The sequence below is a fragment of the Bos indicus x Bos taurus genome, chromosome 22 (assembly GCF_003369695.1).
Source record: "Bos indicus x Bos taurus breed Angus x Brahman F1 hybrid chromosome 22, Bos_hybrid_MaternalHap_v2.0, whole genome shotgun sequence".
NCBI classification, from domain to species: Eukaryota; Metazoa; Chordata; class Mammalia; order Artiodactyla; family Bovidae; genus Bos; species Bos indicus x Bos taurus.
In genome coordinates, this window is record NC_040097.1 from 53,508,358 (window position 1) to 53,533,617 (window position 25,260).

Consider the following 25,260-nt stretch of genomic DNA (forward strand, 5'->3'; position numbering starts at 1 on the left):
AGGGGAGGACAGAGGATGAGATGGTTTGATGGTATCACTGACTCAATGGTGTTAGCTTTTTTTGGAGTTTGAGTAAGCTCCAAGAGATGGTGAAAGACAGGGAAGCCTGGCGTGCTGCAATCCATGGGGTTGCAAAGAGTCAGACATGACTGAACCACTGAACAACGATAGTTGATTTACAATGATAGTTTCAGGTATGAATCAGCAAAGTGAATCAGTTATACCCATGTATGTGTCCAATCTTTATCAGATTTTTTTCCCATGTAAGCCATTACGAATATTTAGAGTTCCCTGTGCTATACAGTAGGTCCCTATGTATTTTTAATATATATATATACATATTGTATATATATACAATGGACTCATTGTACATATAGATACACAATATACAGATTGAGTATACATTGGGTATGCTGCTGCTAAGTTGCTTCAGTCATGTCCAACTCTGTACGACCCCATAGACGGCGGCCCACTAGGCTCCTCTGTCCCTGGGATTCTCCAGGCAAGAACACTGGAGTGGGTTGCCATTTCCTTCTCCAGTGCATGAAAGTGAAAAGTGAAAGGGAAGTCGCTCAGTCATGTCCGACTCTTCTCGACCCCATGGACTGTAGCCCACGAGGCTCCTCCATCCGTGGTATTTTCCAAGCAAGAGTACTGGAGTGGGGTGCCATTGCCTTCTCCTCATTGTGTATATATAGATATATATATATACACAATATATATATATATATATATATATACACACACACAATATAAATATATATATATACACTATATATATATATATATATATATATATACACACACACACAATATAGATATATATATATACACAATATCGGAGAAGGCAATGGCACCCCACTCCAGTTCTCTTGCCTGGAAAATCCCATGGATGGAGGAGCCTGGTGGGCTGCAGTCCATGGGGTCGAGAAGAGTCGGACATGACTGAGCGACTTCCCTTTCACTTTTCACTTTCATGCACTGGAGAAGGAAATGGCAACCCACTCCAGTGTTCTTGCCTGGAGAATCCCAGGGACTGCGGAGCCTGATGGGCCGCCGTCTATGGGGTTGCACAGAGTCGGACACGACTGAAGCGACTTAGCAGCTTAGTAGCAGCAGCATACAAAATATACTCATTGTATATAATATATACACAATATACTCATTGGAAAAGACCCTGGTGCTGGGAAAGATCAAAGGCAGGAGGAGAAGGGGATGACAGAGGATGAGATGGTTGGATGGCATCACTGACTATATGGACATGAGTTTGAGCAAACTTCAGGAGTTGGTGATGGACAGGGAAGCAGTGCCTACCAAGTATTTCTTTCTTTTTCTTTTCTTTTTTTTTTGCTTACAAAGTGCTTTGATAGAGGCAAGCAGTCAGCGATTTCACCAAAAAAACAGTGCTCTATAGGGCTTCCGTCTGTGGGGTCACACAGAGTCAGACACGACTGAAGTGACTTAGCAGCAGCAGCAGCAGCAGCAGCAGCAGCATAGCAGGTACCCCCACCTCCAGGATCTAATTCCTGATGACCTGAGGTGGTTGTTGTTTAGTCATGAATTCGTATCTGACTCTTTGCGGCCCCATGGTCTAGTCCACCAGGCTCCTCTGTCAGTGGGATTCTCCAGGCAAGAACACTGGAGTGGGTTGCCATTTCTTCCTCCAGGGGATCTTCCTGACCCAGGGATCGAACGTGTGTCTCCTGCATTGATAGGTTGAGCCACCAGGGAAGCCCATACTCTTCTAAGGTGGGCTTCTGCCTATATCTTGGTCTCATTTGCTTTAGGAAAAATGTCCTGGAGGGAGATCTAGTTGGGAGAGTATGTTGCCATGTGGAAGGTGCAGTGAATACCGGTGGTGGTGGAGTCACAACAGAGCTTGTTTTTCGGGGATTCTGCTGGAACTGGCTGGGAACCTTGACGTGCTGGCACCTGCCCAGCCCTCCCGGCTGGGGGACAGTATGTTCTGGGCGGATCCCTCCTCCTTTCTCTCCTCATTCCCACCCCAGACCTTAACATTATAGGTGCATTCCTAAACTGAGTTCCCACACCTGATGAGATCTCTCAGTCGAGATTAGAGCGTGTGCCAGCCCCTCCCAGCTAACCCCAACTCATCTGACAGATGGTGGTCCAGGCTGCTGTTGAACTCTCCTCAAGCAGTTGGGTCTGTCCATGCCCAGAACACACTGTAAAAATTTAAAAGTGTTGGAAATTCCTTGGAAGTCCAGCAGTTACGACTCCACAATTCCATTGCACGGGGCACCGGTTCGATCCTGGGTCAGGGAACTAAGATCCCACAAGACACATGACTCGGCCAAAAAAAGAAAACAGTTAAAAGTTTCAGATTCAATGATAGCTTGGTCCAGTGAAAATACTGTCTGTAGCCTTTTGTAGCAAGGATAGTACATATTACTAGAAATAGAATTCTTTGTGTTACCTGTAATAGCCTTTTTAAAACAAGTTATCAACTCTACTTCAATAACATCTTTTTTTTAATGTTGGGAATGCTTGACTGTGAAAGTTGCCAAGATAAGCCTCCAATCACTGAAATCAAAGTTGACATCTTCTGAGTCGAACAGTAGGAAATTATCCCATCCAAGAAAACAGAATTGTTGTTAGGCCACCTGTTCCAGCAAGCCCTATCGAAGGGCTTGGTTGAGCAGAAAGTACATTCACATCACGGAATCCACCAAGCAAGAGAGAGGTAAGAATGGGTGAACACCCAGCCAAAATAACATCTGTATGGTTTTGGATTAACAAGGTCATGTTCACATTTGTCAATGTTGCAGGAATATTTGCCTCCAAACCTAGCTCAAAACCCACACATCTTCCCCACCAAAAGGCAACCTCCCCCGCCTCCTTTCTGCTAGGAACGCCCTCATTCTGGCATTAGGCTGGGCGTGTAGGATTAAGAATAAGCCTATGCTGGCAATCCCCTGGTGGTCCAGTGGTTAGGATTCTGCACTTCCACTGTAGGGGAGATGGGTTTGACCCCTGGTCTGGGAACTAAGAACCTGAGTGCTCTGTGTGCCCTACCTACCACCCTCCCAAAAAAAAAAAAAAAAAAACATGAAACAAAACCCCACAAATATGTAGTATTGTTTTGAGCTTTTTTCAAACATGTAAAAGTCTTACTGTATGGAGAAGGAAATGGCAACCCGCTCCAGTATTCTTGCCTGGGAAATCCCAAGGACAGAGGAGCCTGGCGGGCTACGTCCATGGGGTCGAAAAAGAATTGGACACGACTCAGTGATTAAACAAGACCATGCTAAAAATACTTTTAAGAGTACAGGAAAAAAAAAAAGAGTAAAGGATATTTTCTTACCTCCATTGTTGCTTTAAAAATAGCATTAAAAATATAAAATTAATATGCCCAACATTGTTAATAAAAGACAAAGAAACTAAAAGTTATAGATCCAGCACTTCTCTGAGACAAACATTATATATTGGCTTCTGATTTAAAATTGTTAATTTCATCAAACATGATTTGACTTTGGTTGGCCTTTTATAGTTTGCATAAAACAAAGTTGATTTTCTTCAATTCTGTGATTTAAGTATTTTCCATATTGAGCAAATAATTAAATTTGAACTTATATTTCAAAAAAGATATACCGTCAAGTCCCCAGGCAACTAGCTCCTTCGACTTCTGAGTTTACCCACAGTTAGCTCCTGGTCATTCATTTTACAGTCCAGTGAATAAATGTATCACATGTACTCTTCTCATATCTTGTGCTAGAGTCTCTCCAAACCACACTCTAGGTGAAAGGACCAACCTCAGTGCACACCCACGTCTACTGTTTACTAGGTATTGACAAACACCCCTGCCAACGGTTGTACACTCCCACCAGCTGTGTATGACAGTTCCTAGCACTTGCTACAATGAGACTTAACCATTTTTGTCAAACTTTTGAGTACAAAATGGTATCCTATTTTTGTTATTTACCTGAGCTCTAGTGCAGCTGAGCTCTATAAATTACCTAACCGATCCTTTGCCTGTTTTTTTTTTTTAAATTGGACTATATTTTCCTTATTGATTTGTAATTCTTTTAAATATTCTGGAATATTACTTGCTGTTACTTATACCTTTATAAGGGGCTTTCCTGGTAGCTCTGTGGTAAAGAAGCTGCCTGCAATGCAGGGGACACAGGAGACTTGGGATGGATCCCTGGGTCAAGAAGATCCCCTGGAGATGGGAATAGCAACCACTCCAGTATTCTTGCCTGGAGAATTCCATGGACCGAGGAGCTTGGTGGGCTACAGTCCACAGGGTCGCAAAGGGTTGGACATGACTGACCTTTAGGTTTTCATACCTTTATAGGTATCTTCTCCAAGGCCAAGCCTTCTCTTTTTACTTTTTAATGATGTTCATTGGACTGAATTTTTAAGATTCTGAAAGTAACAACTGTACATAGTTTGGTCACAGGTACATCTCTGGTTGGCCAGGTGTGTTCACCTCATTCCTAAATCCGGGCTGGTGATGCTGCCTTCCTTAGAATACTGCCTGAGGTCCTGGAAGAGGGACCAGAACTCAGCAAGGGCTCTCCAGGCCCAAGAAATAGCCCTGCTGGGAAGCGGCACCGTATCACTTCCACTTAAAACTTTCGGGGTAGGCTAGCCATGTGGGCCTCCCAATACAAGTCCAGAAAAACCAATCAAACCTTTTCATTTAAGCATTAATTTTTAATATAACCCGATATACTGATTTGTGTACTGTGTCTTTTCCTATTGAGATTACTCATATACCATAGAATTCACCCACTTACTTGTAAAAACCATCACCACTGCCTAGTTCTAGTTCATTGCATCATTTGAGAGAAATCCCAGGATGTGGATGGCAGGGGAAGGTTATGCATGCGTGAGGGTAGGAGGCCTCTGGGAAACCTTTGTGCCTTCGTCTCTGCTATGAACCTAAAACTGTTCTTTAAAATAAAAATTGCCTTAACCGCCCCCCCCAAAAAAAAAGGAAACTTGGGGACTTCCCTGGTGGTCCAGTGGTTAGTTAGGCAGTTTCACTGCTGGGACCTGGCTTCCATCCCTGGTGGGAGAAAGATCCTACATGCCACAGGTTATGGCCAAAAATAAAATTTTAAAAATAAAGGTGTATTACCAATACAGTATAACACATATATATGGAATTTAGAAAGATGGTAACAATAACCCTGTGTACAAGACAGCAAGAGAGACACTGATGTATAGAACAGTCTTATGGACTCTATGGGAGAGGGAGAGGGTGGGAGGATTTGGGAGAATGGCATTGAAACATGTAAAATATCATGTATGAAACGAGATGCCAGCCCAGGTTCGATGCACGATACTGGATGCTTGGGGCTAGTGCACTGGGACCCAGAGGGACGGTATGGGGAGGGAGGAGGGAGGAGGGTTCAGGATGGGGAACACATGTATACCTGTGGCGGATTCATTTTGATATTTGGCAAAACTAATGCAATTATGTAAAGTTTAAAAATAAAATAAAATAAAGGTGTTTTAGGTACTTCCCTAGTGGTCCAGTGGCTAGGACTCTGTACTCCCAATACAGGGGGGACCTGGGTTTGATCCCTGGTAGGGGAACCAGATCCCATGCGCCGCAATTAAGATGCAGTGCAGCTAAATAAATAAAAATATATTTTTTCTTTAATGTTAAAAAAAAAGTCCTGGTATCCACCTATTTTGCAAACACTGCATGGACCCAATCTGATCCACTGAGCAGAGTACTAGCTCTGGATCCTCCATCACAGACGTCCCTTTCATGATGGCAGTGTACACACCCTTCTTTATTCTCGAATCAAGGACCACACAGACACAGCCTTTCCATGGAAAAAACCCTCTTGTTTATTTGATTAAACAAAAATAAAATAAGCTGCATAGGAACAATTTTAAAGTCCAAAGAGACACCAACTTTGTTTTAAGGCTGCAGTAGCTGATACATCATCTCCTTGCTACCTTGTCCAGCCTCCTCTGTGGACCACAGCGATACATTCAGAAGCCTGTTAGCTAACACAGGAGTTTTTGAACACTTTCCCATCGGTTCTTCACCTGCTCATTGCCTGTCATGCCTGAGGCCTGCAGTGTATCATTTAAAAGTAAAACTCCAGAAGGGAGGAGGGAAAAAAAAAAACCCCACCCCAAACAAGAACCCACCTTAAAGGTCTGGGGAAAACCCTTCACTTCCCCAGTTCTCCACTTAATGGACAGGATCCACACCACCGCTGCAATGCCCATTTTGAAAAGTGTCAAGAGGCAGTCAGCAACCAGGAGGGCTTGCAGCATAGGTTTCTGTGGCCCAGGCAGTTAGTCTGGTGGTGCATATTCCTTACACCATGTCTGCCTTGAACAAATTTAAAAAAAAAAAAAAAGGACTTATCTTAGTCATTCTAATCTCAGGCAGCATGCCCGGGTTAATTTCTCCAACTTTGCATTTGCTTTTCTCACAAAAACAAAAAAAAAACAACCCCTCAACCAAGCCATGTGTTCTACACTTTCAAATTTAAAACATTTTGTTGACCGGGCATGACAGCTAATGGACAGTATTAAGCAAGATTCATTAAAAAAAAAAAAAAAAAAAACCAACAAACACTAATCACCCTCCCACCCACCCAAATATACCTAACATGCTAGTTAAAAACAACATCCCTTGCCCACCCACCCTCTCACCTGCATTGAATTGAAGAAGAATAAAAAAGAAAGAAATCTTACCGCCCTAAAAAACAAGAACATCCCAGAAATGTGAAAAATCTTCCTCTTGAAAAAGACAACTACACAGACTGCTAGAAACACAAAGAACTATTCCAGAGCTGGTTATTTAAAGAAGGTAAACACATTAACATTCAGTCAGTGTGCTCTGGGATAGAGCCTTAAGAAAAATACTACCTGAGCTTGCAAGTTAATACAATCATTAAAAGGAGGTCTACGACCATGTGGATACACAAAACTTTTAGAACCATTACTGGTTAAATGATGATGGAAAAACATCCCACCAGGCTGGCTTGTGAACCCGTAAGATCAGTTTTTAAAATAGGCATCATTGAGGTATTTCTTCACCATGACATCTTTAAAGCGAATGCGCAATGACGACAGTGGTCTTCAGGACCCTCTCTTCCAAACTATAACAAAAACTGAAGCGAGGGGAGGAAGAGAGGGGGAGAGGCAATACAGTACTACCATGGTAATGTGCTTCTCAACTTTATCAAGTATTTAATCAACAAGCAAAGGAAAAGAACAACCTATCAAAGTATGTGTTACCTTTGGTAGGAGGGGAAAAAAATCAAACACAGGAGTGACACACCCTGCACCATCACTGCTCAGTCAGACAGTGATTGCTGCAATGTCATGGTGAGGCATGCCTAGCTGGGCCCAGGAAGGGTATAAATACAATCATGAGGTCTAAAGGATGCTCATTCCCTTCCAATAGATGTGATGTTTTCAACAACCAGACCCTTAGAATTGCTCCTAAAAGGCTGTATTTGTAGACATTCAAAATACAGATAAAATATTTTTTCTCTTGAAGAGAAAAAAATAAAAGAAAGACCTAAAGGTCTTCATTTGCAGTTAAGTCCTCAAACAGGTCAGATGTACTCGTGGTTTCAGAACACTGAGCAATGTATTAACGGTGTGCATTGTCAACTCCTGGTGGGGGGAAAAAGCCAGATTGGTTAAGAAGTATTTGGGTTTAAGGACTCTGTTCTGCATGAGTATAGGAAGATTTGGTTTCCAGGTTTCTTTTTCAAGGTTGGTCCAAGTTTCTCCTGGGAGAAGTCAGTTCTGGAATTAATGAAAGCATTTTCTTCTCGAGGTAGCTCCCTGCTCCCACCCACTCCCGGTGGATTAATACTATTCAGAGACCCCGTCAGATGCCAGTGTGAGGTAGACGACTTTTTGCCAAAAGTGAGGTAGAAAGCAAACAAAAGCAGACGGTGTGAAGTGGAGTGGGTGGGTGTGTGTGTTTTTGTGTCTGTCTGTGTTTTATGCCCCAGCCTGCAAACAGCCAGAGAAGATTGGGAGGGCCAAGTTCTGCGATTCTACCACACGCAAGTATTAAGACTTTTTATACAGCCCCAGACTGTTGGAAACTCAGTAAGAGTGATGTCTTAAATAAATACTTTTTGGCACCATCGGATTTTTTTCTTTAACAGAAAAAAAAACAAAAAACAAAAAAACCACAAAACCAGCCTCTAACTTTGGCATATCTTTCGCTATCTACCAGGACACAGCAGTCTTAAGATCTTCAGAGAGGAAGAAGACACACAGAAGGCAGTAAGACTTCCCTCCTCTAATCATTAAGCTTTGGCTTAACTAGAATAAAGCAGATGGAGCCAATCTCACGGTCTTCTCTTACAACCGCATTTCAAAGTGCCTTCGATTCTGGCAACTTGTTTTTGGCCCAGCATGTAATTTAGATTTTGTTTATGGTACCCTAGTCTTGTGATTCCCCAAATTAAGTTAGACTTAAAAGGGTTCTGTCAATCAAAGAGTCAGTGGACTTGGGGTCCTGTCTGGGCCACTGGGCTCCAGCCAACTTGAGTGCCACCTGCCAGCCACCACACAGCACAGGCTGAGATAGTACTGCTTCTCGTGACCAAATTCACACAGGAATTACTAGGTTGGCCAAAAAGTTCGTTTGGGTTTTTCCATCACATCTTATGGAAAAAACCCCAGCAAACTTTTTGGCCAACCCAGTATTCAAAAAAAAAAAAAACCCCACACAAAACAAACCCAAACACCAGTAATACTTCTGAAATGTCAAGTTGGTGTCAATCAAAAGTGGTTTGCCTCTGTGGGTTGTTTGGATTTCCTTTAGCCATTGCAATATTTAAACCTATACATCTAAATCCAATTGGTATCTCAAACCATATACTGACCCCACCCCATCCCCTGACCAGATCGGACATACACGGGGATTACTGTCTCAGCATCACATTCCTGAACAGAAGCATTTTATCCTCCTCCCTCACAGCACCCAGGAACCTATCTTCACACCACGTTAAAGACTCCTGCTCTGACCCAACTCCTGCTGCCCTGGTGTCACACCTCCTAAGGGGCGGGAGACCTGCACTGGTACCCACTTATTGTGAACAGCCTCACTCGTTCTAGGGAGCTCCAAAGGCTAGCCTTTCTCATGACTCTTTGATCCGGAGCATTCCACACTGTCCAAGAAGCACACTCCGAGTGCTTTGCACCAATCCCTTGTGGGTCAGGAGTCAATCGGAAGCAGCCGCAGATGGCAGTGTTTTACAAACAAAAGCTTCCCAAGTGTGAGCATGTTTCTCGAATGGCGACGCACAATCCTAGGCGCAGGCAAGGTAAGGAGATGTATCTTTTACAAAGAGTGAAGAGGCTGCGTCATCCACCCTCCATGCTCGTTTCAAGGAGGGGGCCTGTTTGCTTTAAGCCTGCACACTGGACAGTCGATTAATGAAGCCCTGGTCATTTCAGCCACCTGTGGAAACCCTGGATTCACAACCAGATCCACAGACAAACTTTCAAGAAGCAGCCTTAGTTACTGCTACTCTCTCACTCAGGTCCCAATACTTCCCCACAAATGGGGAGACTGGGAAGCAGAAGTGAGAGTAAAGATAATGAAGCGAAAGACAGACTAAACGAAGGTAGTGACTACCTCCAACAACTCAGCCCAACCATAATCGTGACCTGAGTTTCAGAGAACATTTCAAAGAATTTTCAAGATCCACTCCCCCCCACAGCTAAAAAAAGAAAAATTAAGCATTTAAAATCAGTTGTCTTTGGTGATTATTTGGGGGAGCAGAAGGACTAAGAGGAGGAGGATCAGCACCAAGTTATTCCAAAATTAAAAAAAAAAAAAAAAGCTTAATTACATGTGCTCTTTACCAGTCAAAGAACTGAGAAGTTAGGGACAACATAAAAGACAACCGAATAGGAATCAGAGGGGAATTCACTATTAGGGAATCACTATTAAATTCTTCAATAAAAGAAGAGGTGCTTTTACCGAACAAAGTCTCCTGACACCTCCCTACCCAGCAACACTGCATCTGGGTGACTGGAATTTGAAGCTGCTTTCCAGTTTGGGGCTCTTTCATTGCATGTGGTTCTCCTTTATGGAATGAGGTTCTCCCCATTTTGGTCACTTAGAGACCCCAGAGATAAAGCAATGGGAAGAGATGGGGGACCGCAACATGGTGAATGTCCCAAAAAGCTGGATGGGAAAAGTGATTTGATTTGCTGGCTACACTGTTTCCCATCATCTCCTTTTCTTCAAGAGTTGTTCCGTTTGTTATTCTGTTCGTTAAAAACCCTAGCCATACTGCAAGAGGAATTTCTCTTCAGTACAGGGCCAGACACTGATCTGTTAGGGGACAGATCCTATTCAACACTGCCATCCAGGCGCACCTCCCTCTCTGGAGCCCCTCTGAAATTTGGTTCTCACTTTAGTTATTTCCAAGACGGCCAAGGCTCAGAAGCGCGAGGCTCTGCACCCTAGTCCAACCCCTGACAAACCCACCCTGTAAAGTGGCAGATGCCATCTCATGGTTCCGCAGCTGGGAAGACTGGCTTCCTACATCTTCCTTCTTTGGTTGAACAAGAGGTATTCTGTCCTATACGTTGTTCAGGTTGGGGTGATTTTGGCTTACAAACCCTTAACATTCAAAGGCCTCTGCGGGGAAAACGAACCACGCCCCGTGGCGCAGGAGCAGACTGCTCTGTGAAGGTGAGCTGAGGAGAGGGCGTGGGAGCGGGCTGTTCCTACTGCACTTGCAAACATCCCATCTCCCTGAACTTCCAAAGCAGAAAAAAATTGTGCTTTTAAAACAAAAGTTGATTCCTTTGCCTACTTATCTTAGGAGGAGAAACGCCTAGTGTTCAGAGAACCACAATCAACCGCAGTCTGGGGGTCCCTCGCCTGTGTCTCATGCTCTCTGCTGACCGACTCAGCACATGCACACCACCCACTCACGTCCACGCTCCAGTCCATGCCTGAAAATCCTCATTCTTAGAAGGAGGGGACTTTTCTTCTTCCTTCAAATGTATTCTTTATAACCAACAGCAAACGAAAAATCACTTAACTTCTGAGAATACTTTTAATCAAAAAGCCTGAACTACATCTATTTATCAGAAACCAAAGTGTGAGAGGAAAGTTCTTTGGGAGGTGGTATAGCATTTTTAGTTTTGCTATTTTGGTGTAAGGTGGTTGCACTCTCTTATACACACACACATACACACACCCCCTCCCTCAGAAGAAATAAAGACTGCATACCCTAAAATAGGAACGGTCAGCGTTTCTCGGCTAGCAAGCCACAGCCACATCTTCTAGGAGTAAGAAAACATGCTGATGTTGAACAGGATGAGAAACACACTGAGGTATAAAAGGAGAACACAGGAAAGTTCTCTGTTGCAGCATTAAAAAAAAAAAATAAAGAAAAAAAGGAAAAAAAAAAAAAGATTTTTCCCAGAAAGATCAAGATCACACAATACAACCTAACCCCATAAACACAGTATTCTTAAGAACACAAATACTCTACAATTAAGAATCTTAAATCCTATTTTTCCATGTTTTATAGTTTTTTTTTGTTTTTTTTTCTTTTCACTTAGTAGTTTTCTCATGTTTCCTTGGCTCAATCTACAGAATGCACCCCACCGCACACATCCAGTGCCCCCCCCACCAGCCACAGAGATGCTAGGCTTGTGCGTGTCACACCCCATGGAGGAGGGAGGGAAACCCCCACTGAGCGAGTGTGGGAGGAGGCAGAGGGCCTGTCGGAGAAGGAAAGGTAAAAGGTTTCTGAGGTAGATAGAGATATCACTTCACAGGCTCAATCCCTGCAGAAAAGATAAGTACATTCATCTGTAAAAAAATAAAGATGAGGTAGGACGTAAGCAATGTTGTACTTTTCTTGTTGTCTTTCAAACAAAAGCAAAAAAAAAAAAAATTTTTTTTTTCCCTGAGACAGTTTCCTCTTTGAAATTCAAAAGGGGGGGAAAGAGACAGAGAGGAGAGATGGATACACGTGCACCCCAAACACGGAAGCCCAGGAAATGTGATTAGAAGATGAGGATTCGATTGTTGCCGAAGTCCACCACGACGATCATCCCGTCCGGCGTGACCGCGATGCCGGAGGGCCGGTCCATCTGCCCGAAGCCACTGCCCTGGGCGCCGAACTTGCACAGGAAGCTGCCATTGGACTCGAACATCTGCACTCGGTGGTTCCTGGAGTCGGCCACGATGATGCGCCCCTCCTGATCCACAGCCACGCCCTGCGGCCGCAGGAACTGCCCATTGCCCGTGCCCTCGGAGCCCAGGAAGCGGGCCGACTGGCAGTCCGGGTGGATGACCAGGAGCCGGTGGTTGTTGAAGTCGGTGACCACCAAGTGGCCCTCGTGGTTGAAAGCCACGCCCCGCGGGGAGTCAAAGTGCTTCCAGAGAGCCCCCTCGAAGCCGTACTTATTCAGGAAGACCCCGTCGGGCCCGAACAGCTGGATGCGGTGGTTCCGCGTGTCTGAGACCAAGATCTTGCCCTCGGAATTCACCGCCACGTCCCAGGGGTAGTTGAACTGCCCGTTCTTGGTGCCCTTCTCCCCGAACTTGAGGAGGAACTGGCCCTCGAAGGTGAAGATCTGGATGCGATGATTGTCCTTGTCGGCCACCACGATCCTGCGGGAGGCATCGCAGGCCACCCCGGCAGGCCGGTCGAACTGCCCCGGCCGGGAGCCCAGCGTGCCGAACTTGTGGTGGAAGGCGCCGCACGGCTTGAACACCTGGATGCGGTTGTTGCTGCGGTCGGCCACCACGATGTAGCCCTCCTTGTCCACGCTCACGCCCCATGGGCGGCAGAGCTTGCCGTCGCTGTCACCCTCGCTGCCAAAGCTCAGGCCGGGGAGCCCAATGCCCACGTAGCTGCGGCCAGACTTGACTACCACCTTGAAGGGGCTGTTCTCGATGTGCTGGTTGCACAGGGTGACCGACACCAAATGCTCCCCCTCCAGCTGCGGCCGGTAGCTCACCACGTATGTCCCGTTCTGCTGGTCGCTCACCTCCGCACCAAACAGGTTGCCATCAGGGCCCAGGACCACAGCCGACATGAGGTCACCCCCCGACAGCCGTGGCTCCCCGTCGTGGTCGTAGCCGATGACGGTGAAGGAGGCCACCTTTCCCTGCAGGGCCCGCTTGAGGCCATCGCCTGTGGCCTTGGTGAGCGGCGCGAAGGCCCCGCTGCTGACGAAGCCGAAGGACTTGATGGCAAGATACAGGGCCTGGTCGGGGGGTGTGAACATGACCCGGTCATCCTCCTGGGGCTGCAGGAGACTGCGGACGGTCTTGAGCTCCTGTACCTGGGCCAGCATGCGGTCCCGGGCCAGCAGGATGTCCAGCGCCCGGCCCTCCTCCAGGACCTGCTGGACGGCGCTAATGGTGCTCTCCAGCTTGTTCAGGTTCTGCCGCAGCTTCTCCACCTGCAGGTACAGTGACTTGGCCTTCACCTGGCGGATCTTCTCTACCTGGAGGGAAAGGTGAGAGCCAGAAGAGAGGACATGGAGGCTTAGAAGACAGACAGAAAGCAATTCATCGGCCGACAGACTCACACACCGAGGGAAACCTCAAACTGAGGTTTGAGTCTGCAGAAATGACTGGTCTCCACGCCCCCAGCATATCAAAATACAAAGACAGAGGAAGGCGAGGGAACTTTCCCTGGTCACAGGCGATGACTACAGAGACCTGATGGCTAAATGCAACGACTAATCCTGGACTGAGAAAATGCTACTACTGAACCCATTCCAGGTGGGACTTCCCTGGTGGTCCAGTGGTTACGACTCTGCACTTCCATCGCAGAGGGTGCAGGTTCCATCCCTGGTCAGGGAACTAAGATCCCACATGCCTGGTGGTGTGGCTGAAAAACACCAGTAACAAAAAAACTACTATTGGTGAAATGTGACTGCGGACTAGGCTCAAGATTTGAAACTAGTGTCGTATCAAGACTAAACTTCCTGGTTTTGATTAAGAGAATGTCCTTGCTCAGAGGAAATGACCATGTAGTTGTAAAGGTGCCGAGTTGCCAACATTCCAACTTACTCTCAAACTGCAGGCATGTGCATGCAGTTCATGCACGCCCACACATATACACACACACACATACACATACAATGATGAAAATGGAACAAGATGTAAATCACTGGTGAATCTGGATCATGCATACATGGCGTTCTTTTATTATCCCTGCAGCTTTTCTCTAAGCTAGAAATTAGGGACTTCCCCCTGGTGGCCCAGTGGCTAAGACTCCATGCTCCCAATGCAGGAGGCCCAGGTTCAATTCCTAGTCAGGGAACTGGATACACATGCTGCACCCAAGAGTTCACATGCCACAGCTCAAGATCCCATGTGCTCCAATGAAGGCCAGTGCAGTCGAATAAACAGAATATTTTTTAAAAAATTTGAAGTGAGAGTTGCTCAGTCATGTCTGACTTGTTGCGACCATGTGGACTATACAGTCCATGGAATTCTCCAGGCCAGAATACTGGAGTGGGCAGCCTTTCCCTTCTCCAGGGGATCTTCCCAACCCAGGTCTCCCACACTGCAGGCAGATTCTTTACCAACCAAGGTATCAGGGAAGCCTCTTAAAAATTAAATAAAAGTTAAAAACAGCCATGTGACAGATGTAGATGTTTCCTGAGCAGCTCCGCTGCACCAGGTGCTAGAGATACACGCGGCCAACAGAAAACACGCGCCTCACCCCACTGAGCTTGTAATTTGAAAAGACAGATGCTAAGCAAGCAACGAAAGACCAAAAGAATAATTAAGACAGTGCTAGGGGTTAGAGGGTAGACACAGAGTGTGATGGAGACTCACGAGGGAGGTCTGTCTTAGACAGAGGGTTTTCAGGGACATATAGCCTTGAAGGTGGAGAGTAAAGTGGCAGACATGGGACCAGAGGCCGGCCGGACTGCCCAACGGACTGGAGTGCAAAGCTGAATCCCAACAGACTGAATCTTCTACACAAGGGCCGGAAGTCTCTTGAAGGTTATTTCTCTCTGTCTCTTTCTCAACATACGTACACACACAATCAGCGGGAGAACACTTTGTGTGTGGAGGGAATATAAAGAAGGATTTGGTGAGCATCTAATTCCAGATTACAAACTAATCCCCCCTCTGTCCCCCATCCTCACTGTTTTTCTCTGTTCACAGGTTTTAGAGATTTTCAACAGGGAGTCTAAGAGGCCCCACACCCCAAATCTGGAGACACCGCCTTTTTTGGCAACCACTGGCCTGGATTATCTCCAAAGGGGCCTCTAACCCTAAAATGCTGCAGGATGTAAAAACATGGCTTCTGTCCTGTTTCTGAGGGTCCCAAACCACACTATTAGGGATCGTGGGATTTCTGTTTGATGAAACAGCCATCTCTCCATTCTTTCGCATGAAATAACTTGAGATTCCTCTAAGTTTAAGTGTTTTGCTCTGTGAAGAGAACAAACCAGCCGCCCGGCTAGTCTGCATTGTTCTGCAGAGACGACCGTGACTTCTGAGTGCCTAACTGATCTGAAAGCCACAGAGTGTCTATTTTAGAATAAGGGTTCACTGGTAGAAGGGCTGGATTTAATCCGATTTTCCCTTGCGGGGTGGATAACATGATTCTGAACCCGATTCCTGCACATTCACCTGTCCACTCTGGAAGGACGTGCGTGCAGAGAGGCCCAGGTGGGGACCAAAGAGAAGCCATATCCTCTGTCGTCGCTCTGGACCATATCTCTGGGCCTCAGTTCTGATCTCTCAACTGTGTGGCTGGAAATGTGTAAGCCACAAGAAAGGAGATGCATCCAGACATGTAAAACTGGGTCACCCAGCACTCAAGTATTTTCAATAACCAAGAAGCACAAAAAGAAAACGTTATACAAAGGTGCCCAGGCAGGGACAGGCAGGAGGGAGCAGAAAACTTCGTAATTAGTGGAGAAGGCAGACTTCCCCAGGATCTGGGGCAAGGCACTCCAGCAGAGAGCAAAGATGAATGGGACTGCTGTGTGTCCAGAATGGGCAAGCTGATTTTGGGTCATCCAAGAGTGAGTTTTCAGGCAAGTAAACAAGAAGCTGCTTACATGAAGAAGAGACAGACTCTGCTTCCCAATCTGCTTCTCCTACGGTAAAGTGCGTGCTCTCTAGTGCTCCTGAAAGAGCACTGCCCTGCGAGGGAGGAGGATGCGAGTTGGGCCCACCAGAGGGAGGGGAACTAAGGTGAGGTCTGCAGAAACCCCCGCACACAAAGGCCTTTTCATCCACAAATCCAGAAGAGCAAGTTTGTGGCAGAGTTCACCACAGAGCTCTCAGGTTGCAAGAAGGGGGCCTCTTTCGGTTATAATTAACATTCGTGGGTGGCATGGGACCAGCAGACTGGGGGGACATCAGAGTGTCTGAAAACTGTGGCAAGCCCACAGAGGTGCCCGAATAAACCGTGTGAATGAACTCTTGGCCCGTTTCTACCTGAGGACTCTCCTGCCAAGAGGGAGCAGGGAGCCATATTCCTTGAAAGACCCTAGAAGGCAGAAAGCAGACAGGAAGGGGCAATGCAGAAGCCAATGCAGCCTTCCCAAAGGCCGGCACAATTCACTGTTTTAGGGCATAGGAAATTGACAAGGATCATTTTCAGAAATCAAGAAGCCGTCAGACTGCCCTAGCGGCCCAGCGGATAGGCATCTGCCGGCCAATGCAGGGGACACGGGTTCAATCCCTGATCCAGGATGATCTCACATGCCTTGGGGCACTAAGCCCATGCACCACCACTACTCAGCCCAGGTCTAGAGCCCACGAGCTCCAACTACTGAATTCAGACCGTGTGCCAAGAGACTGTGCTCCGTAACAAAAGAAATCCCCAAACCGCAGAGAAGAGTAGCGCCGCCCCCACACACAACTCGAGGAAGCCCCTGAGCAGCAACGAAGATCAAGTGCAACCAAAAACAAATAATTTTCAAAAGAAAATCAAAATGCAATGAGCCAAACAAGCACCACACACCCAAGTACACCCATTTACATAAGCTCTGCATAGTCTTTGCTGGCATCTTTTTTCAAGTTTTTTCTGGCTGTGCCAAATGACATGTGGGATCTTAGTTCCCCAATCAGGAATGGAACCTGAGCCCCTTGCCTTGGAAGCACAGTCTGAACCTGTGGACCACCAGTGAAGTCCCTGCGTAGTTGTCGTTGTGTGTTCTGAGATGGTGCCTGATTCCAGTTGAACTGGTGTGGGGCACTGGACCTTCTCAGACCTCCTGCCCTTTTCTTCCTGGGCAAGGGTGGAAGATCTGACAAGAAAATGCTGCTGGGGACGTGGGTGGAGCGAGTCATCTCTCCAGCTGATGTTATGTAAACAGCACACCAGCGGGCGCTGCGCTCCTTCCTGCTCCAACAGGAAGAAAAGGGCACACACATTCACTGCCCCCACACGGAAAACTGGCTTTCCACAAGGGGTCAGGAAGTCCCACCAGCCAGGGCACCAAAACTAAGGATGTGTCCAAGCAGCCTGCTTTCCTGACGGCAGCCTCCACTGTACTCTCTTTCTGCCTAGAATTTTCTGTTCTGTCTGCAATAGAAAACCCGAGCCTCCTGGGACTCCCCTTGGTGGTCCAGTGGTTAGGACTCGCACTCCGAGGTCTACCCCTGTAGGGGGCGCGGCTTCCATCCCTGGTTGGGGAATTAAGATCCCACATGCCCCCCTCCTCAAGAAAGTGTCATGAAAACCCAAGACTCCATCCAATCTCAGGGACCTGACTACTTCTGAAAAGGAGTCTTTCTGCTCAGAGGGCACCAGCAATGTCTAGACACGCCTGCATCTTTCTGCGAGAAAGAAATGGCAACCCACTCCAGTGTTCTTGCCTGGAGAATCCCAGGGACAGGGGGAGCCTGGTGGGCTGCCATCTATGGGGTCGAACAGAGTCGGACACGACTGAAGTGACTTAGCAGCAGCAGCATCTTTCTGCAGACCATTCAAAAGTCGGAGCCAGGAGCCAGGGTCCAGGGGACGATATCAGAACACTCACTGTTCTGCTGTGGCTCACAGAGGACATGTGGCCGCCGAGCTGGCCCAGGGTGGGGTGGGGCGCCCCCAGTTACCTTCCACAGCAGCTCACACTCCCGCTCCTCCAGGGCCTTCTTGTGTCTCGCAGTCACAGCTTTGACCTCCGACTGCACCACCTTCGCCTTCATCTCCACCTGCTCTGCCACCGTCTGGGCCTGCTCGATGCTCAGCTGGAAAACCAAAAGCAATCTCAGAGCACGATAAAGATCTTCACTCCGCACAGGCAACACTTAAGGCTGCTTCTCTTCAGCCCTGAAAAATGAATGCCATGGGCCCCCACCCAGGCCTCATGGTCCCCATCCTTGGAAAGGGAGCGGGTGTTGGGAGAAAGAAGGGATTCTGTCTGACATGTAACTGGAGGAGCTGCTGGGCAAGGGCTGGGCTTCTTTGTATGAGAAATGGCACCTCCACAGTGAATGTCAGGATTGTTAAAGAGATACTCCGACACAGTGAAACCACTGTAGCTGGGTTCCAGCCCAAAACTGGAGACTGAGGGTCAGATGTGAAATATACGACTCCAGGCACACGAGTGACTTCCCACAGGCTTTCTGGCCTGGGTCCCTACCTGGGGGAAACCCCGAAGGCCAAGCATGTCCCTGGAGGGAGACATGCCACAGGCTGCAGCCCAGCTCAGAAGCAACGCCAAGTGCAAACTGGGAATGGTGTCACAGAGAAGCCACACCTGTGGCCAGACATAGCTTGCCAGAGCCCATCCCTGCCCCTGCCACGCCCCCACCCTGTACCACCAGCCCCCAGTAAATCAGCCCGTTTAATCAGACATAGTATTGCTCATAAAAAATTAATCCAGACAGAAGGCCTGGTGTTTTCATGAATATTACATGATGCGTGTTGAGAAGCCACAAGGATTGGAGATACTGAGGTATTAAATCAGGGATTCCAAACCAACTGCTGTGGCCCAGATCAGGAGGAAACCAGGGAGGCCTTAAGGGTTTGGATCCTGCCTGGGCTCAGCAATCAGCTGCAGGTGAGCAGTCAACTGTGTGCCTGGCACAGGAGGCTTTCTGGGACATGGAATGCATCCATGGTTGGTGCCCATCCTGGGTAAGCCAGGCTGGATGGCTGTCCTGGGGCTCAGAAACCCAGGTTCGTTCAGATCACAACTCCACCTCCTACTAGTTTCTAAGGTCTCAGACGTGTTCCTGGCCTTCTCCAACTTTGGGGTGAACGTGAGAAAAATGAAGAACAATACTTGGCAAGAGCTGGGTCCAAATCCTGGCCTGGAGTCAAATATGGTGGCTATTATTAAGCCTAGCTGATAAGCCCCTGCAACAAAGGCGCAACCATCCTCTCCCTTCACCCTACTTAGCCACATTATACAATTAAGTAGGCCTAGTCATACCCCCTCCCTTGAGACACGATCCCACGAGCGACACTCAGCACATGCAACGTGGTGCGGTCACCACCACCATCTGGCTCCAGAGCACCATCTTCACCCAAAAGGAAGCATCCACACCCATGAAGCAGTCGTTCGCCATCCCTCCCTCTCCCCCACGGCATCCAACACCTACTGTCTCTATAGGTCTGTTTATTCTGGGTATTTCAGACAAATGGAATCAAACAATACATGACCAACCTTATTTTCAGGACCAGGCTCCCAGCTAATCAGTTGTGACAAGGGCTTCCCTGGTGGCTTAGCAGTAAAGAATCTGCAGGGGACGTGGGTTCAATCCCTGGGTCAAGAAGATGCCCGGAAGAAGGGGATGGAAACCCACTCTAGTATTCTTGCCAGGGAATTCCCTGGTGGAGTACAGTCCATGGGGTCGAAAAACAATCAGACAACAACTTAAGAAACTAAACAACAAGAACAGCTAGAATTCATTCCGTCACTTATAACTGAGACCCCTAACTGACCACCCTTCACGCTCAGGTGGAAGACACATTAATGGCATGGGAACGCCATGCAGCTGCCCCCAAACCAGACACAGTGAACATCCCCAGGAGGCCTAAGGACCCACTGAGTGGATGGGAGCTGGTACCTGGCCGATCTGAATGCCTCATAGGCTATCCATGGCCTGGGATGGCTTTCACCTCCAAAGTCACCCCAAAATTCCAAAACTCAGCTCAGATGCCACTCCCTTCACTAAAATTGGAAGTAAAGAACACCCACCCATGACTGCAGTGGGTTAAACACCATCCTGCCGAAATTCAGACGTGCCTGAAACTGCAGAAAATGACTAACTTGGAAATAAGGTCTTTGCAGATGTTACTGTTTAAGATGAGGTCACAGCGGACTAGCCTGAGTCCTAAATCCAATGACTCTTACCATACAGGGCTGGGGGAAGGTGAAAAGTCAAAGAGTCAGTCGCTCAGTCGTGCCTGACTCTTTGTAACCCCGTAGACTGTAGCCCGCCAGGCTCCTGTCAGTGGAATTCTGCAGGCAAGAATAATGAAGTGGGTTGCCATTGCCTTCTCCAGGGGATCTTTCCAACCCAGGGATCGAACTCCGGTCTCCACCTTTGCGGGCAGATTCTTTACCGTCTGAGCCACCAGGGAGGCTTGGAGGGCCATGGGTGGACACAGGCAGAAACTGGAAGTGATGCAGGTAAAGTCAAGGCAGGAAGAAGCAAGACAAAGTTCTTCCCTAAAGTCTTTACAAGGAGCACAGCCTTAGTGATATCTTGGTTTCTGACTTAGATCCTCCAGAACCGTGAAAAAATAAACTCCTATTGCTGTAAATCACCCAGTTTATAGCAGCGCAAGGAAACTAATACAGCAGCCAGCAAGTTGAAATAGATGGATGTATCCAAATTACCCCAAGAGAAAAAGTTAAGACTGATCAATCAAGTGAGTGTGTATATAGCAGAGATATAACAGAGTCACTAGCTTTCAAAACATCTCAGGTTTGTCAGTCGGGACTGATTCAGAAAAAGAGAAACCTCACTAGACATTTAAACAGAGACGATTTAATGCAGGGAATTCGGTTGTATAGGAAGTGGAGACCTGCTAGGGCAAAGGGCACCCTGAGGATTGAGAGAGTAACTTCGGTCAGCAGCTACCACCCCTTGGTGTCTGAGAACAAAGAAAAGTAGGGGTTACTGGGACCCAGAAGTATGGGGAGGGATACCCCAGGGCCCAGCTCACTCTGGGAGTGGCAACAGCTGGGAACTGGAACCAACTTCTGCTACCAGGAGGGGAAAAGAGCTGCTGATGAGAACAGGAAATCAAAAGGAAGAAACAAGGGCCTTTCCCCCACTTCCAGATATGCTGTTTGAAACACTGCAGCCCCTGCCTCAGATAGCACGACCACGCAAGGGCGGGTTGGCACATCAGTAATGGGTATGCCCTGTTTCCAGAGGTGCTGGGTATTAGTTAGCACAGAGCCGATGTCCTCTCTATATCACTGAGCCAACCATGCCTATGTCTGTAACATTTTAAAATGCCTCCCCGGTGGTAAGCAAAGGCATCACGCTGCCTTAGGTTTACATTAATGCCATATTACTTACCAAACTGATTTTCCATTAAAATCAGAAAAAATAGAAATAACAGGCGCACATTTCTACAGGGCAAGAACTGGCCGGAGGGCAGTGACCACCACCCCCCCTTGCATGACAACATGGACAGTGAGGGTCTGGTCACCCCCCACCTTACCCTCTCCTAGCCAGGCTGCTCTCAGCATCTTCTCCCCTTGGGTTTGGCCCTCCTACCCTATGGTAAGAAGTATTTCTTCCATTTTCCAAACAGGTAAAATTGAAGTGAACGTTGCTCAGTCGTGTCTGACTCTTTGTGACCACATGGACTATACAGTCCATGGAATTCTCCAGGCCAGAACACTGGAGTGGGTAGCCTTTCCCTTCTCCAGGGGATCCTCCCAACCCAGGGACTGAACCTAGGTCTCCTGTACTGCAGGTAGATTCTTTACCAGGGAAGCCCAAAACAGGTAGAAGGGGAGCAAAGCTCTGGTTCTAATTTGAGTCGTCCCCATTCCCAAAGTCATAAACGCTCAGTATGAAGAGACCAAATGGATCTTTCTTCTCCAAATCCTACACAACTTTCAGGCAAGCACTGCACTCCAAGGTGTACAGACCAGGACCTGGTTAACTAGTTCCCATTATCTATGCAGAGCATTTGAAGGACGCAGGAGGCAGATGGGTTGGGGGAAATGGCAGTGGGTGAAAGGGATGGGGAAGCTTGGAAAACAGAAACACACACTTGATATAAAAAAAGAAATGTGCACCGTGGCTGATTCATGTTGATGTACGGCAAAAACCACCACAATATTGTAAAGTAATCCTCCAACTAAAATAATTAGTTTTTTAAAAAAGAACAAGAGGGACTTCCCTGGTGGTCTAACAGCTGGGACTTTGTGATCCTGATGCAGGGGGCCTGGTTCGACCCCTGGTCGGGGAACTAGATTCCACATGCCAAAACTAAAGATCCTGTGTGCCGCAACTAAGACCTGGCACAACCAAAAATAAATATTTTTAAAATAAATAAATAAGAAGGAAGCAAAGAAAGGGGGGGCGGGGGAGGGAGGAAAGAAGAAAGATCACCAAACAAGCATGGCACTTGAGGAAAAAAAGGTTGTCTTCAAATGTTAACAGATTCAATCAAACACTTGAAGTTGAGGATCCCAATCTGGGCAGGGAAGTCAGTGATGCCAATCGACTGTTGAGTGGCGGCCACTTAGTAGCGAGGAGAGTCTGAGGCCAAATCTGGGTTTCACGGAGAAAAGTGCCGAAAGCGATTAGTGATGTCTGCATAGAGAACAGTGGTGACCTGATGACAGGTATTTAAAGTGGCCTGATAGTCAGAAGATAAGAGAGAAGCAAGTGTCACCGATACAGGCCACCACAGCAGATATGAGTGATACTTTATCATATTGTGTACCTTTGAAACTATGATTCATCTTAACATTGTCAGTGGGCTTTTTTCCTTTCTTGGTTGTATACTACATAAATGTGTATCTTACAATTAATGGCATCTTACATGTGATGAAAAAGTAAGTAAAGAATCAAGGCTGTCTTAAGTGGAAAGCAACTATACTCCTGATCCAAACTATGGCTGGCCCCAGGGAAAACCTTTATGAAATTCTCAGATTACATTTGCTGTTGTTCAGTTGCTAAGTTGAGTCTGACTCGTTGCAACCCCACAGACTGCAGCCTCCCAGGCTTCCCTGTCCTTCACCATCTGCCGGAGTTTGCTCAAACTCATGTCCATCGAGTGGGTGAGGCCATCCAACCATCTCACCCTCTGTCATTCCCTTCTCTTCCTGCCCTCAATCTTTCCCAGCATGTGGCTATCAGATAACCTGACTCAGCAGAAAGATTACTTCAGTATCATGCATAGAAATGTTGACAGTTGCTGAGAAACTTACTAAAATCCTAAACCATCCTTCTTCCCTAGAGCATGATCAATTCTTTACCATCTCCTTCCAAAAATCTTATTTTAAAAAATAATTCACATTCTAAACAGTTTCCTATTCAATTTCTGTTCAAGGATTAGTAATGCTTGACTTTCAAGCTTATCCTACCAGACAAGGAAAACAACCTGATTGTTTTATTTTCCTAAAACCCTGTCAACCTGGATCAGGCAACACTATTATTACCTATGTAAGCGAACTTCCCTGTGTCCCAAAGTTACATGTATCCCTTCCTACATGACCTTATTTAGCTCCCAGGGAAGTTTGAGACTCTGAACCTTATATAAAATTTCCCATGCTCACTTATTTCTCACCTGTAAACCAATCTGGGTAGCAAGATGAGGACAATCTTCCTACAGTTCTGACTGAAGCAGGCTGATGTCCATTGGATTGGGGCGGGGGGTGTGGGAAAGGCGGGAGAGAGGAACTTGGATGGGAAACCTGCCCCAAGCAGCTAGTAACTCAAGCCACACCACTGTCATCTTCACGAGACTGTGAGGTCTCCATGCCCTGCCCGCTCCGCCCTCACGTGACTGCCGCTGCCTGTCACGTGGGTTCATCGGGGTCACTGTCCCATGGCACACCCAAACATCTGCACACATCTGAAAGGGGGGGTGGGAAAGGTTTTCTGTGCCAGGAAGAACCAGGGAGATGGGTGAAGGGTGGGGAGGGACTGACCTGGATGGCCTGGCGGCCTTGCTGGGCGTCGGCCAGCAGCTGGATGGTGAGGGCCCGCGAGTCCTGCAGCGCCTCCTGGAGGTAGACGAAGCTGTGGCCGCCGTGCCGGCCCACTGTACACTCGCGGCAGATGGGCACGGAGCACGTGTCGCAGTACAGGTGCAGCACCTTGGGGACCAGAGAGACGCAGGCGTTAGCAGCGTGCAGGACGCTCTGCAGCAGACCCCCACGGCAAACACACACCCCCCACCGGGGGGGGGGGGGGGCGCCGCCGTCCACCCTGAGGAACCTGCTCCTCTCCACCCCCAACACAGAGAAAAACCAACCAGCTCCCCCGTTCTGCTCCAGTTTCTTTCACAGCCATGACTGAGCCACTTGGAAGGCCAAGAAACAAAGAAACAAAACAATCCTCCTGCCATCAGAGACTTCCCTAATCCTAATCTAACCAGAGGAAGTTCCAAGAGTATGTCTCTGCGGTCTGAGATGGGTGGCCGGAATGAACCAATACACGAAGTTTCTCTTGCCATCCCAGGCTCTGGGCTGGGAAGCCAGGCGGGGGGCCAGGATCAAACACCCACCCACTAGCGCCCGCTGCCACCTTCCCCATCGAGAAGCACTTAAGCAAGGTGAGGGCTTCCGTTTCTGGAATGAGGGCCAGAGGCTCATGGTAAAAGCCAGCCAGCTTCTTGTCTTTCTCTATCCCGCCAAGTTGTTCCCAGGAGCTGACCCTGGGAGGCAGCTGGTGCTTGACAGAGCTGCTTTATGCCAAGTTCTGTGCTGCCCTGGGGCGCCCCCAGTGCTGGGAGGGGCAGAAGGCTTGGCACCGCCTCCACCTGCTGATAAACGCCCAACTCTCAACAGCAAAAGCTCCTTGGCGCGGGGCCAGTCCCATCGCATCCCTCCCCAGAGCTGGCCCTCGGCACCGCGGTCTGTAAATGTTTGCTGGCTTGCTTACAAGAGCAGGGCTTCAGTCTGCCTCTGTTACACCAGGGGGTGAGGGGAAGCCAGCCAACAGGCAGGGAAGCAGTTTGTGTGTGTGGTGGCGGGGGGTGCCTTCACATCCTCAGCACTCAATGCCCGGGAGAAGAGGCCACACAGGTAGCAAGGGCTGCTCCCAACACACAGGGTTCTGGCTACCCCGTCCAGGGCACAAAGCACCTGCCAAGGTGTCACCAAGGGGGTAAG

General features: G+C 47.8%; 1 protein-coding gene across 1 annotated transcript in view; it reads right to left on the reverse strand.

Moving 5' to 3' along the window:
- Nucleotides 1-11,495: 11,495 nt before the first annotated feature.
- TRIM71 (tripartite motif containing 71) overlaps nt 11,496-25,260 on the reverse strand; it is a 61,343-nt gene continuing 47,578 nt past the window's right edge. The window contains exons 2-4 of the mRNA XM_027523274.1: nt 24,076-24,243; nt 18,053-18,187; nt 11,496-13,461 (exon numbers count right to left, since the gene is read on the reverse strand). Coding sequence (XP_027379075.1) covers nt 12,010-13,461; nt 18,053-18,187; nt 24,076-24,243 — 1,755 coding nt within the window. The 3' untranslated portion in view covers nt 11,496-12,009. The remainder of the gene's footprint in view (nt 13,462-18,052; nt 18,188-24,075; nt 24,244-25,260) is intronic.